At 53.3% G+C, this 12879-nt stretch overlaps 1 protein-coding gene across 1 annotated transcript; it reads right to left on the reverse strand.

The window, feature by feature from the left end:
* Nucleotides 1-2963: 2963 nt before the first annotated feature.
* HCRTR1 (hypocretin receptor 1) lies at nucleotides 2964-12161 on the reverse strand. Its single transcript, XM_081308176.1, has 8 exons — nucleotides 12132-12161; nucleotides 10644-11182; nucleotides 10279-10457; nucleotides 9007-9250; nucleotides 8649-8764; nucleotides 6787-7013; nucleotides 5433-5554; nucleotides 2964-3800 (listed from the first exon to the last, which is right to left on the reverse strand). Exons 2-8 carry the CDS (start codon nucleotides 10999-11001, stop codon nucleotides 3610-3612), a joined length of 1437 nt encoding a protein of 478 aa, XP_081164302.1. The 5' UTR covers nucleotides 11002-11182; nucleotides 12132-12161; the 3' UTR covers nucleotides 2964-3609.
* Between the last annotated feature and the right edge of the window lie 718 nt (nucleotides 12162-12879).

Consider the following 12879-nt stretch of genomic DNA (forward strand, 5'->3'; position numbering starts at 1 on the left):
GCCTCGGCCAGATGCCTCCCGTTCCTCTCAGCAGAGCAGCACTCCAGACTGCACTCCCATCTTGCTCTGGCAACGAGGATCAAGGCCTCTGGCAGCCCTGTAATCAGCTTGGTAGCAGCCGGAGCACGTCCGGCCAAGTCTGTGGCTTTCTCTTTTTGTCCTGTGAGTTCACAGAAAATAAATGAAACCCTGGTTTCCAAGAAGGTGAGGGAACAGTAAATCAGTCTGTTAACCGCTGTCTGCCCACCCTACTCCCTTTCCTTCCAGAGACCACTGAGCTGGGAGCCAACAAATGTGTCAAGAATTAAGGTCCCGGATAACAGGAACTTACCTTGACATTGTAAAAGCTATCTATGCTAAGCCTCAGGCTAGCATCATTCTGAATGGACAAAAGTTAAAGGCATTCCCTCTAAAATCTGGAACAAGACAGGGATGCCCTCTATCACCACTTCTATTCAATATAGTTCTCGAAACACTGGCCAGAGCAATTAGACAGACGAAAGAAATTAAAGGCATAAAAATAGGAAAAGAAGAACTTAAATTATCACTATTTGCAGATGACATGATTCTATACCTAGAAGACCCAAAAAGGTCTACAAAGAAACTACTAGAACTAATAAATGAATTCAGCAAAGTGGCAGGATATAAAATCAACACGCATAAATCAAAGGCATTTCTGTATATCAGCGACAAAACTTCTGAAACGGAAATGAGGGAAAACACTCCATTCACAATATCCTCAAAAAAAAAATAAAATACTTGGGAATCAACCTAACAAAAGAGGTGAAAGATTTATACAATGAAAACTACAGAACCCTAAAGAGAGAAGTAGAAGAAGATCTTAGAAGATGGGAAAATAAATATACCCTGTTCATGGATAGGCAGAACTAACATCATCAAAATGGCGATATTACCAAAAGTTCTCTATAGATTTAATGCAATGCCAATCAAAATCCCAACGGCATTTCTTGTAGAAATAGATAAAGCAATCATGAAATTCATATGGAAAAATAAAAGACCCAGAATAGCAAAAGCAATTCTAAGCAGGAAGTGTGAATCAGGCGGTATAGCGATACCAGATTTCAAACTATATTACAGAGCAATAGTGACAAAAACAGCATGTTACTGGTACCAAAACAGGCGGGTGGACCAATGGTATAAAATAGAGGACACAGAGACCAATCCACAAAGCTACAACTATCTTATATTTGATAAAGGGGCTAAAAGCATGCAATGGAGGAAGGATAGCATCTTCAACAAATGGTGTTGGGAAAACTGGAAATCCATATGCAACAAAATGAAACGGAATCCCTTTCTCTCGCCATGCACAAAAGTTAACTCAAAATGGATCAAGGAGCTTGATATCAAATCAGAGACTCTGCGTCTGATAGAAGAAAAAGTTGGCTCCGATCTACATATTGTGGGGTCGGGCTCCAAATTCCTTAATAGGACACCCATAGCACAAGAGTTAATAACAAGAATCAACAAATGGGACTTACTTAAACTAAAAAGTTTTTTCTCAGCAAGAGAAACAATAAGAGAGGTAAATAGGGAGCCTACATCCTGGGAACAAATTTTTACTCCTCACACTTCAGATAGAGCCCTAATATCCAGAGTATACAAAGAACTCAAAAAATTAGACAATAAGATAACAAATAACCCAATCAACAAATGGGCCAAGGACCTGAACAGACACTTCTCAGAGGAGGATATACAATCAATCAACAAGTACATGAAAAAATGCTCACCATCTCTAGCAGTCAGAGAAATGCAAATCAAAACCACCCTAAGATACCATCTCACTCCAGTAAGATTGGCAGCCACTATGAAGTCAAACAACAACAAGTGCTGGCGAGGATGTGGAGAAAAGGGTACACTTGTACATTGCTGGTGGGACTGCAAATTGGTGCGGCCAATTTGGAAAGCAGTTTGGAGATTCCTGGGAAAGCTGGGAATGGAACCACCATTTGACCCAGCTATTGCCCTTCTCGGACTATTCCCTGAAGACCTTAAAAGAGCATGCTACAGGGACACTGCCACATCGATGTTCATAGCAGCACAATTCACAATAGCTAGACTGTGGAACCAACCCAGATGCCCTTCAATAGATGAATGGATAAAAAAAAGTGGCATCTATACACAATGGAGTACTATGCAGCAATAAAAAATGACAAAATCATAGAATTTGCAGGGAAATGGATGACACTAGAGCAGATTATGCTTAGTGAAGCTAGCCAAACCCTAAAAAACAAATACCAAATGTCTTCTTTGATATAATGAGAGCAACTATGAACAGAGCAGGGAGGAAGAGTAAGAAGAAAAGATTAACATTAAACAGAGACATGAGATGGGAGGGAAAGGGAGAGAAAAGGGAAATTGCATGGAAATGAAGGGAGACCCTCATTGCTATACAAAATTACATATAAGAGTTGTGAGGGGAATGGGAAAATAAACAAGGAGAGAAATGAATTACAGTAGATGGGGTAGAGAGAGAAGATGGGAGGGGAGGAGAGGGGGGATAGTAGGGGATAGGAAAGGTAGCAGAATACAACAATTACTAATAGGGCATTATGTAAAATTGTGGATGTGTAACCGACGTGATTCTGCAATCTGCATTTGGGGTAAAATTGGGAGTTCATAACCCACTTCAATCTAATGTATGAAATATGATATGTCAAGAGCTTTGTAATGTTGTGAACAACCAATAAAAAAAATATAATATTAAAAAAAAAGAATTAAGGTCCCAGGCATCAGGGGCTTGGCACCACTGCGGAGGCAGCACTGAGCATACCTGAGGCCTGGTCCATCTGGGATCCCACGGGGAGTAGGGGACAATGAGTAGAAGCATTCCAGTGTCTTGTGTCACCTCCCCCGGCTGCCCCACCTTCCTCTCCTCCTAACCTAAGCAGCACAGATTTTGTGTAATGACAGGGAAAGGGAACATTCAGTGCCAGGCTTTTAATTACAATTGCTTTGGGCTGCTGGCCTCCAATCCAAACGGCCACACATAGATGTTTTATCACACCACAAAGCCAACAGGTCCAGCTATGGTGTGTGCACTGGGCACCTGGTGACATGGGGCTGTGCTCATAACCCACTGGGGAAGGGCTGGGCCCAGATTGGTTCACACAGGCACACAGCAGCTGGCCAAGTACAGCCCTGGGCATTAGGGAGCCCCTGGAGCAGATGGAAACACCTGTGGAGACCTTTACAGCAGACTCCAGGGAAGGCTTATAATTGGGCAGGAGAAAGTTCTTTGGGAGGAAGGCCAAGCTCTGGAAAGATGATGGGGGTGGATAATACTGCGGGGTTCGGCCAAGTGAGAGAAGTACAACAGTAACCAAGTCCACAGCACTTCACAGTTGACAAAGAGCTCTCCACTCTCTAGAGCATGCTTAAGCCTCACATCAACCCTGCCTAGGGATCACAAGCTCAGAGAAGGGAAACCACTTGCCCAGAGTCACACGGGCAGAAAACCAGGACTGCACCCCGAGCCTGTCACTGCATCCAGCAGTCTCTCCATGAGGCACAGGGATGAATCCCAGGACCCAGAGGAACAACCCAGGCAGGGCCCCCTGAGCCTCCCAGAGCCTCCAGGGTAGCCCTCCCTCAGGGCAGCACTGTGGTGACGCTGGTGAGCACCACATGCTCAGAGACTTTGGAGACGGAGCACCGGCTCTGCAAGGACAAGGACTTGTGGCTGGCAGAAGAGCGGGGACTGGGGGCCTTCAGAGAGCTGCAGGGACCCAGGCCAGGCAGGCAGCAGGAGAAGGCGGCCTTAAACTGCTCCCGGAATTTACCTTGGTTAGGAGACAAAAGACACAGCGGTAAGGAGACAAACGCAGCAGGAAGGGACCTTGAGCCCAAGGGACACCCACACAGCTCCAGCCAAGCTGCCTGAGAGGAGGCTGGGAGGGAGGGTAGAGTTGGAATGGAGAGCCCCAGCAACCTCGGCACTGCAGGAGGAGCGAGGTCAGAAGCCCATGCGGCTTCCCAAAGAAAAATGCAATTATCATCTGATTCCTTGACAGCACTCTGGCTCAGAGCCTGGCTCTAGGCGCAGTGTCTGGCTCAGGGGCCTTGGGTCACCTCGGCCCCACTCTGTGTGCACATGGAGAGGCTTGGGGCTTACTCTGCTGCCAGGCTTTCCCCAGATCTCCTGCAAGATGATGAGATGGCAGCAGCAGCCCTTGCATGTGGCAGTCCCACTGTGCCAGGCACGGTAGCAGCTTCCCCAGCGTCCATCCCCCCAGAGCATCCCAGCATCCTGAGAGGTCATAGTGCTTTATCCTCACCTCACAGAGGAGATGCTCAAAGGCACAGGCTCACCCAAGGCCACCAGTGAGAGAGAAGAGTGATCACCACACCGGCTCAGCCCACTCTACCAGGGGAATGCAGAACCAAGCCCTCCTTGACCATGTGTCACCAGCCTGCCAGCCTCACTGGTGCCCAACATAGGGCCAAGCACACAGTAGGTGCTCAGTAAATGTAGTCCAAGCAAAGGGGTGTGATTCAGGAAATCTGCCTGCCCTTTCCTCCCCACAATGCTCCTCTCTTGTGTTCTCTCCCCTGAGCTAGAACCAGCCAGGCAGCCTTTGGGAGTAATTTTTGGGTGGCATTGAGGATTACATAATGACCTCCGATAGCTTCTTGAACATCTTAACTGTTTCTGAAAAATTATTTGTGTCCAGGCTTGAATGGCCATCTAGACCAGCTCCTTAGAAGCCTAATGACAAATATGAGGTCTAGCGAGTCACTTCTGCGTGCCAAGCCTGAGGGGTCAGGCCACTACCACCATCCCGGAGGCCTGAAGGCAGAGTGGAGGTGGAGGCTACAGGACAGAAGACACGAAGCCCATGGTGGGAGTGAGGGCCTGCAGGCCTGGACTTCCGGAGGGGGGAGAGAGAGGGAAGTGCTGGAGGCTGTGGATCCAGGGGAAGCCCCTAGATTCCTGGGGTGTCTGCTGGACGGCCGGCCGGGAGAGCCCTTTCGTGGGACTGAGCTGCCTCTGCTGGCGGCTCTCCCTTACCCTGGGCCCTGGATGATACACCATCCCCTCAGCCGGGCTCCTCGGCTTTCTTCCCACAGGCCTGGCTCCCTCTAGGGAAAATAGACTATTCTACCTGATTGTCCAGAGAGGGGCATGCCCCCAGGCTGGGAAGGGAAGTGGAGGCCACTGGCCCAGCCCTTGCCCTTCCATGGTCTGTAGGATCTGCCAGACTCCATCCTGGGTGCTGGCCACTGCTGGAGCCCAGGCTTCTGGGTGTGGCCAAGTCTTTCCTGAGTGGGGGAACCCAGAGCAGAGGCGTGATGCTCAGGAGAGAGCAGGTATATCCTTGCCACCATCCTTTCCTTGGGCCCTGGATTGACAGTGGGGACACTTGTCCCAGGGACTGCTGGCCACCCTCATTCACTCTGCCCAGCCCACTCACCGCTGAGGAAGTTGTAGATGATGGGGTTGGCGGCGCTGTTGGCATACACCAACCAGTGGGAGAAGGTGAAGCAGGCGTACACAGCTTCGCGGTCGCTGGCTTGGCGGAACATCCCGAACACCCTAGTGCCAGGTGGAGGAGTCAGAAAGGGGCAGGTGTTGGGGGCGGTGCTCTTTGAACTCCAGCTGGGAAGGGCAAGTTTCCCCCGCCCACTTCTGTCCACTCAGTGCCCTCTCCTGGACTTCCAAGTCTGAGGTCTTGCCTATAGTTTTGGGTTCTCAAGCACAGAAAGTATGACCACAGAGGGCCTAGGGACAGAGACCAGGTATATGTGCCCAGTCTCCAGCTACCTAATCCCCTGGAGTCCCCATCCACCTTCTCATCCAACCTCACAGCGACATGAGGAGCCACGGTCAGCATCTATTCTTCAGCTAAGGAAACTGAGGCTCAGAGAGTTGAAGTCCCAAGATCACACACCCAGGACACAGCCAAGCACAAACCCAAACAGGCTGTCTCCTGCCCAATAGCCCATGTACTTCCCCAGCATCCTGTGGCCCCTCATCTGCTGTGTCCCTGTGTACCTCTGCCTCGACTGCTGTCCCTCCAGATCCCTACAGGCTGACTCCCTCACTTCCTCCAAGTCTCTGCTCAAGGGTCACTTCCTTTTGTTTTTATAAATTAAATCTAAAACAAGCCGGGCACCGTGGCACATGCCAGCCACTCAGGAGGCTGAGGCGAGAGGATCATGAGTTCAAAGCCAGCCTCAGCAACTTAGCAAGACACTGTCTCTAAATGAAATATTTTTTAAAAGGGCTGGGGAGGGGCTGGGCTTGTGGCTCAGCTGTAGAGCCTTCACCTCGCACATGCGGGGCACTGGGTTCCATTCTCAGCACCACATAAAAATAAAATAAAGGTATTGTGTCCAACAACAACTAAAACAAAATATTTTTAAAAAAGGGCTGGGGATGTGGTTCTGTGCTTAAGTCCCCCTGTGTTCAATCCCCAGTACACCCCCCAAAAAAGTCTAAAACAGAAAAACCACTTTCCCTATTTTATTTTTCTTTATAGCAACGATCACTGCCTGATAACACACATGGGTTTTTCTATTTTCCTCCTCTCCCACTAGAGTGTAGTCCCCATGAAGAGAGGGACTTTGTCTTGTTCACCCTGGAATGTGATGCTTGAGGAGTGAAGGGATGGGTTTTCATGACAGCCCAGAGCCATTACTATTGCTATACCATTTAATGAGCGAGGACATGGAGGTGCGGGGACTCAGAGAAGAGAAGGACCTGTCCTGATGTGGGGGGCCAGTAGAGCTCCTCCCACACCCTCCCACCTTATGCTGCGCTCTCACCTTTTGAGGACATTGAGGACACTGATGGGCAGGTAGCAGAGGGCAAAGACCAACAGCACCACCATCAGCATTTTGGCTGTCTTCCTCCGGGCCCGCATCTGCTTCACCTCCGCCAGGAAGGCGCGGGCCCGGGGCTGGGGCTGTGCACTGGGGCCCTGCCCCTGGTCCTCCAGCTGGTCTGAGGGTCTCTTCCAGTTCCGTACCAGTGCCAGGGTAGTGCCTGGGATCTGTCCAGCACACACAGAGAGCAGTGGTGGGCATAGCTCTTTGGCAGGACTGATCTCTTTGGGTGGGTCCACTCCTGGCTAGACCCTGAGGCAGAGTGGAGGTGGCAAGAAACAAGCTCTTGCAAAAGGAGGGAACCCAATATTCACAATAAAGATGAACACTCTGGACTTGGTGATTAATATACTCTCATTTTGCATTATCTCACTGCAAAACGACCTACGGCATGCTTTTGAAAAGGCATTATTGACTTTTAGCTGTAGATGAGACAATTGAGACTCAGAGAGAGACGGAGCCCCAGGCCACAGCCTCAGGTCTGAACATCTCCTGGCTGCCCATCCATCCTCCTTCAATATCCAGCTGCTTCTGTGGGGACAGGGTGTGGGTGGGGTGAGCTGGGCCTCTCCCTGGCCCATGTCAGACCGTGGGGAGGCCTAGGTGAGGGGTGAGCAGGAGGGCAGCAGTGAATGACCTGGGCCTCAGAGCATGGGTCCCCCTTTGGGTTGATGCCCATAATCCTGGGGTGGTTCTGGGCTCCTGGAGCAGCCAGAGACATCCTTGAAGACCCTCCTGCCTCTAGACACCTGGATCACCCCCAATCAGAGGGGGATGGGGCTAGAGTGCAGGAAACTTGGCATCCAGAGCTAGTCAAACATTCATGAGCTGTGAAACAATCTCATCTAACTTTCCAAGCCTTGGTTTCTTGTCTGTTAGATGAGGTCAGTGTCTCTGTCCTGCTGGACAGGGGGTCTGGGAGGGGCAGATGACAGGCGTTGGGAGCCTGCTAGGGAGGCCAGTATGGAAAGGCCCCACCTGACTGGGCATCTTTCCAAAGCAGGGCTCGGGGATAACCAGTCAATCTCACCACCCACCCTGCAAGGTCTGGGTGCCGTCAACACTGTGTGGAATGTAAGTGGCATTCCAGAACCGAGTGTCCATGCCTGAGCCTGGTCACTCTCTGGCCTGCATCCTCTCACTGCCCCAGCACTGACCAGGGAGTTAATTCCACTAGTGCTTAGGGCCTCTGAGCACCCCTCTCCTCATGACCCCCCAGCATGAAACCCAATGCAGAGCCATTTGTAATAGAGGAAAGAAGCCAGGCCCTGGGACCGGCTCTGCCCCTCATTGGCCTTGGCAGGAGTCTGCCCTTGCTCAGCACTGTGACGCAAGCAACAGCATGTCTTTTTAGGTAGTGGTGAAGACACTGGATACAAAGCTTCACCAGGCAGAAAACTCAGAGCTGCTGTTAATGTTTCAGAGATAAAATGAGTATTAGAAACTCACAGATCCAGGTTTCAATCCCTGATTTTCTACTCTAGCTGAGGGCTTTGGGGGGACATGATGTTATTTCTCTGTTTTCTTACATATTTCGTGGAGGATAAGATATGGAGGTGAAGAGGTTGCAGGATTCCCTGGGGGTGATGGAACATAAATGGCAGCTACTGGGAATGGAGTTACCCAGAGTTAGGCCTAGCACTCTGGGTTTCAAGTTCCCCAATGTCCCCACGTCCCTGGGCCTTGCCTCTTTCCAGTTGCAGCCAGGATAGCATGTTCTGAAGGCAGAGGGTGTCTACTCCCTGAGGCCAGTAGCCCCCCACCCTCTCAGTATAGACAGTGCCCAAAAGAGCTGGCCTCACCTGGCGGCCCCAGAGCTTGCGGAAGATCTGGAAATAGGCCATGGCCATGAGGCCCAGTGGGGCCAGGTAGGTGACAATGAAGAAGCAACTGTGGTAGATCTTGGGGTAGAGGTCATCTGTAGGGGCCGAGAGATATAAGGGTCAAGCTCAGCATGGGGGCCCCAGGCTTACCTGGTTGGCAATGCCACCCTTCCTGAGTAGGGCAAGGCCTGAGTGCAGCTGAACCTCCCCCATGCTGGCACCATGGCAGGGAGATCCCCTGGAGTTACCCAACCTGCAGTGTCTATCCTGGAGGGACCCCTAGGGATGGACAGATGTCTGCCCTATGGGTATGTGTCCTGGAGGTGCCCACTATTACCTGCCCAGCGTTCGTCACAGACAGAGAAGAGCCGGGTTCGGTTGGCTAGTTCAGGCAACACACTGCTGCATTCCATGACAGCAGCCTGGGGGACCATGACAGCCAGCGACACGGCCCAGATGCCCAGGATGGAGCCACGGGCACGCCGGGCGGTGCTCTTGAACAACAGTGGGTGGCAGATGGCATACCAGCGGTCCAAGGCAATGAAGCTGAGAGTCAGTACTGCCACTGACACGGACACGGCCTGCCCCACAGGGACACAGCATCAGAGATAGGGGGGGGAACAGCCCAGAGATAACAGACATCCCAGTGTGGTGCAAATCCTGACTCCATTTAATGGCTGTGTGAATTTGTGCAAGCTACTCACCCTCTCTGAGCCTCATACGCAGAATGGGAATATACCATGTACCTGGCAGGATACTGGTGAGAATAAATGAAATTGTGAATGGGAATACTCAGCTGGAGACCTGGCATACAGTAGGTGTTCTCCTACTGTGAATAATTACCTCCATTTATGGAACTTACTACGTGGCAGACACCATTCTCATGAGGTGGGTACTGTGTTACAAATGAAGAAACTGAGTACAAAATTCCCTCATCTGTCTTTATGTTTAAAGTCTCCAGAGTTAATCAATTGAGTGGAAAACCTTGAAACAGCGCAAAATCCAAGAAGCATTTCTCTCACCCTGGAATGCCACCCCTTCTCTAAACTGTTAGGAGAAGGAGGCAGAGATGGGTCCGGACCAGTATCATGGGTAAGCATGGCCTCCAGGGCTGCCCCCTGCCTTCTGTGGTGCAGGGAGAGGGTCAAGAGATAAAACAGAGAGGCCACGGCCAGCTTCTGGCTGGCATTCCTTCTCCACAAACCTCATCAGGTGCCCTGGTTCCCGCCACAGGGAAGGCAGTGGATAGTCCCCTCAACTCTGCCCCTCTTGGGATCAGGGTGCAAGCCCAGCAAGTATTGGTGTTTGTGTCACAGTGGGCTGATGCCTCTCTTCTCTGCTGTGTGCCTGGAGGGCACCATGGATGCATATGTGGTGTGGCAGTGTTTGGGACCAGGAGTTCTGGGTAGGAGCATGTGGAGCTGTGGCTGTGTTCTCAGGTGCTCACCCCGGTAACCTGTCCTTCATGGCAGTAGGGGATGACAGTGCATTTGGTCTTGAGCCACTGTGTCCTGCCTGAAAGGCCAGTCTGAGTCACTGAGGCCTCTGGAAGATGGTGGTTTTCGTGCAGGTGTGACAGAGGCTGGTGAGGGGTTCCTGGAGAGCTCACCTGTAGATAGGGGATGACCTTGCAGAGGGCGTGGCCAAAGAGCCAGGACTCGGTGATGTCCACTAGTAGACTAGCGGGCAGGCAGATGGCCGTCACCAGCACGTCAGCCAGCGACAGGTTGACAATGAAGTAGTTGGTGACTGTCCTCATGTGGTGATTCCGCCACACGGCCAGGCAGACTGCAGCCAGCAGCCAGGGGACCAGGGCAGTGAGGCCTGAGTCAGAGCCACGCCCACCCCGCCCCGCCCCGCCCCGCCCCGCCAGTGAGCCGGTGTCCCCGCGAGCAGGAGAGGGTCAGACGGGACCGGGACTGACCCCCAATCCCCAGAGGAAGCGTTACAGGAGAGGGCAGGACCGAGACCTACCCAGAGTGTTGCCCACCAGGGCCACGAGGAACACGGCCACGTAGGCGGCGATGAGGACCCACTCGTACTGCTTCGGGTACAGATAATCGCGCCACAGATAGCGGAGAAACTCGTCTTCGTAGTCTGGAGGCACGCGGGACGGTTCCCCGCTACCAGTTGGGACCTCCGTCTGGGCCCCTGGGGCTGCCGAAGGCTCCATGAGCTCAGGAGCCGCTGCAGCCGAGGGGTACCCTGGGCTCTGCGAAGGGAGGGGAGCCCAGCCAGCCCTCAGCCCACTCCCCTCAGGGGGCCCGCTTCTTGCACCCAGGTCTTTGGGGTCCCAGCCCAAACTTCCTGAAGGAAGGAAGGAAGGAGACATTAGGGAGTGTGCCTGGCACTTTGCATATGCGCTCCCTCTAAATTGTCAGCTATCAAATCCGTGGAGAAAGGCAGATCTGGGTTGATCCCAGCTCCACACAAGTTGCTTTTGGGTAACTTACCTCGCCTCTTTCAGCCTCGATTTCCCCATTCAATGGAGTCCAACGGAGTAATAACGGTACCTACCTCCCAGGTCGGCGGCGAGGAGTAAGGAATGAGTTCTAATGCGCGCTAAGTGCTTTGCCCAAAGCCTGGCACTGGAAGCTAGCCTCACGGACGTTGACGAATACCATTATTAGGGAGCCTTGCTTTGTGAATGAGCAGATGGCAGCTCAGAGAGGTTGAGCCCCTTGCTCAAGGTCACAAAGCTACAAAGCCAGGTCTGTTTGGATTCGCGGAACACCACAGGGGTGGGAAGGGAAGACGTATGGATTACAAATATTCTCTCTTGAGTTAGCTCAAGGGCCTTATTTTTTTATTAGAAAAAGAATTAAGGCAGGTATTAGAGATCCAGGCTCCTCCCACCAGACCCGCCTGACTCCCCCCCACCTCGTGGGCGGGCGTATACACACACACACACACACACACACACACACACACACACACACCAGGAAAGGTGCGAGGAGGAACAGAGAACTTCCTTGCGAGCAAGAGGAGAGGCCAGGGCCCAGCGGCCAGGCCCTCAGACCCCCTGCCAGGCCCCTCGCAAAACGCTGCGGCCGCAGTGCTCCGGGACCGCCGCTAGCGGCCGCTCTCTCCATTCATAAATCCGGCCTCGCTCCCGCCCCTCCTTCCCCCCTCGGACCCCTCCTTCCTTTGACTGGGCAGGAGCGACCCCGGGGTGTGTAGTAGGGTTGACGGTCCCTGGAGACCCCCTGGGGAGCAAGGGTACAGGGGCCGAACAGCTCCCTCCGCTGGATCTCCCTGCACCTCGGGGGCTGCGGGGAAGGGGGTGCAGGGGTGCAGCAAGACCCCTGGGTGTTCCGCAGCAGCTTGCCAAGAGGCGAGCAGGGTGGGATGGTGACCCAGCCTCCCGGCGTCCAGATCACTTCTGGACTCTTGGTCCACCCATCTCCCGTCGCAGGTCCTTTGGAGCCCTCACCCCCGGGTCGGGGTCCCCCCTCTCCGCACCTGTTGGCTCCGGGACCCGGGCGTTCTCGCTTGCTGGTTTCCAGACCTTGCACCCGGGACTCCGCCTTCCTCAGAGGAAGACGGACTCCAGGAGAATGCGGCTAGGGAGGGGGCCGGACAGCCCCCTCCCGAGGCGGCGTCGCCTGGCTCGCTGGCTGGGAGCGAGCCGGGTTCCAGCGCGGGCAGTGGCTCGGCGCGGGCTCCGCGGGGCTGCGCGACGCGGGGAGGGGGGCCGGGAGGGAGGGGCAGGGCGGGGAGGGGAGCCCCAGCCTGTCTCGCAGCCCGAGACCCGGAGGGCGGAGGGAGAAGCTCATCCCTCCCCGCCTGTCACTTCACGCTTCCATCCCACCTCCATTCATGCGTCCATCCGTTCATTCACACCGTCGGCATTCATTCAACATTTATTCCCCCGCCACCCCCATTTGGGCGCATCGACTGCATCCCCAGGGCACCATTGGGGGGCCACAGGGCAGAGGTGTACCCCAGCCCCACCTCTTCTGGCTACCTTACCTAGCTGAAGAGGATGATGGCACAGGTGGGTCTCAGGGGTAAGGAGACCCGCACCACCTCCAGCCGAGCTTTGGATGCTGCCAGAGCAACTAGCTCCCAGCGATGCCCCAAAGCCCTGCTCTCTCATCTCCGGACTCTCTGCCCCAAATCCTTCTTTCTGTTCATACCTACTTCCCCCTCCCAAGACCAACATGAGTTGGAGGCAAGAGAGGGGGGTGCCAGAGGGGCTCATTAATTC

The sequence above is a fragment of the Spermophilus citellus genome (assembly GCF_964194105.1).
Source record: "Spermophilus citellus genome assembly, chromosome: 9".
NCBI classification, from domain to species: Eukaryota; Metazoa; Chordata; class Mammalia; order Rodentia; family Sciuridae; genus Spermophilus; species Spermophilus citellus.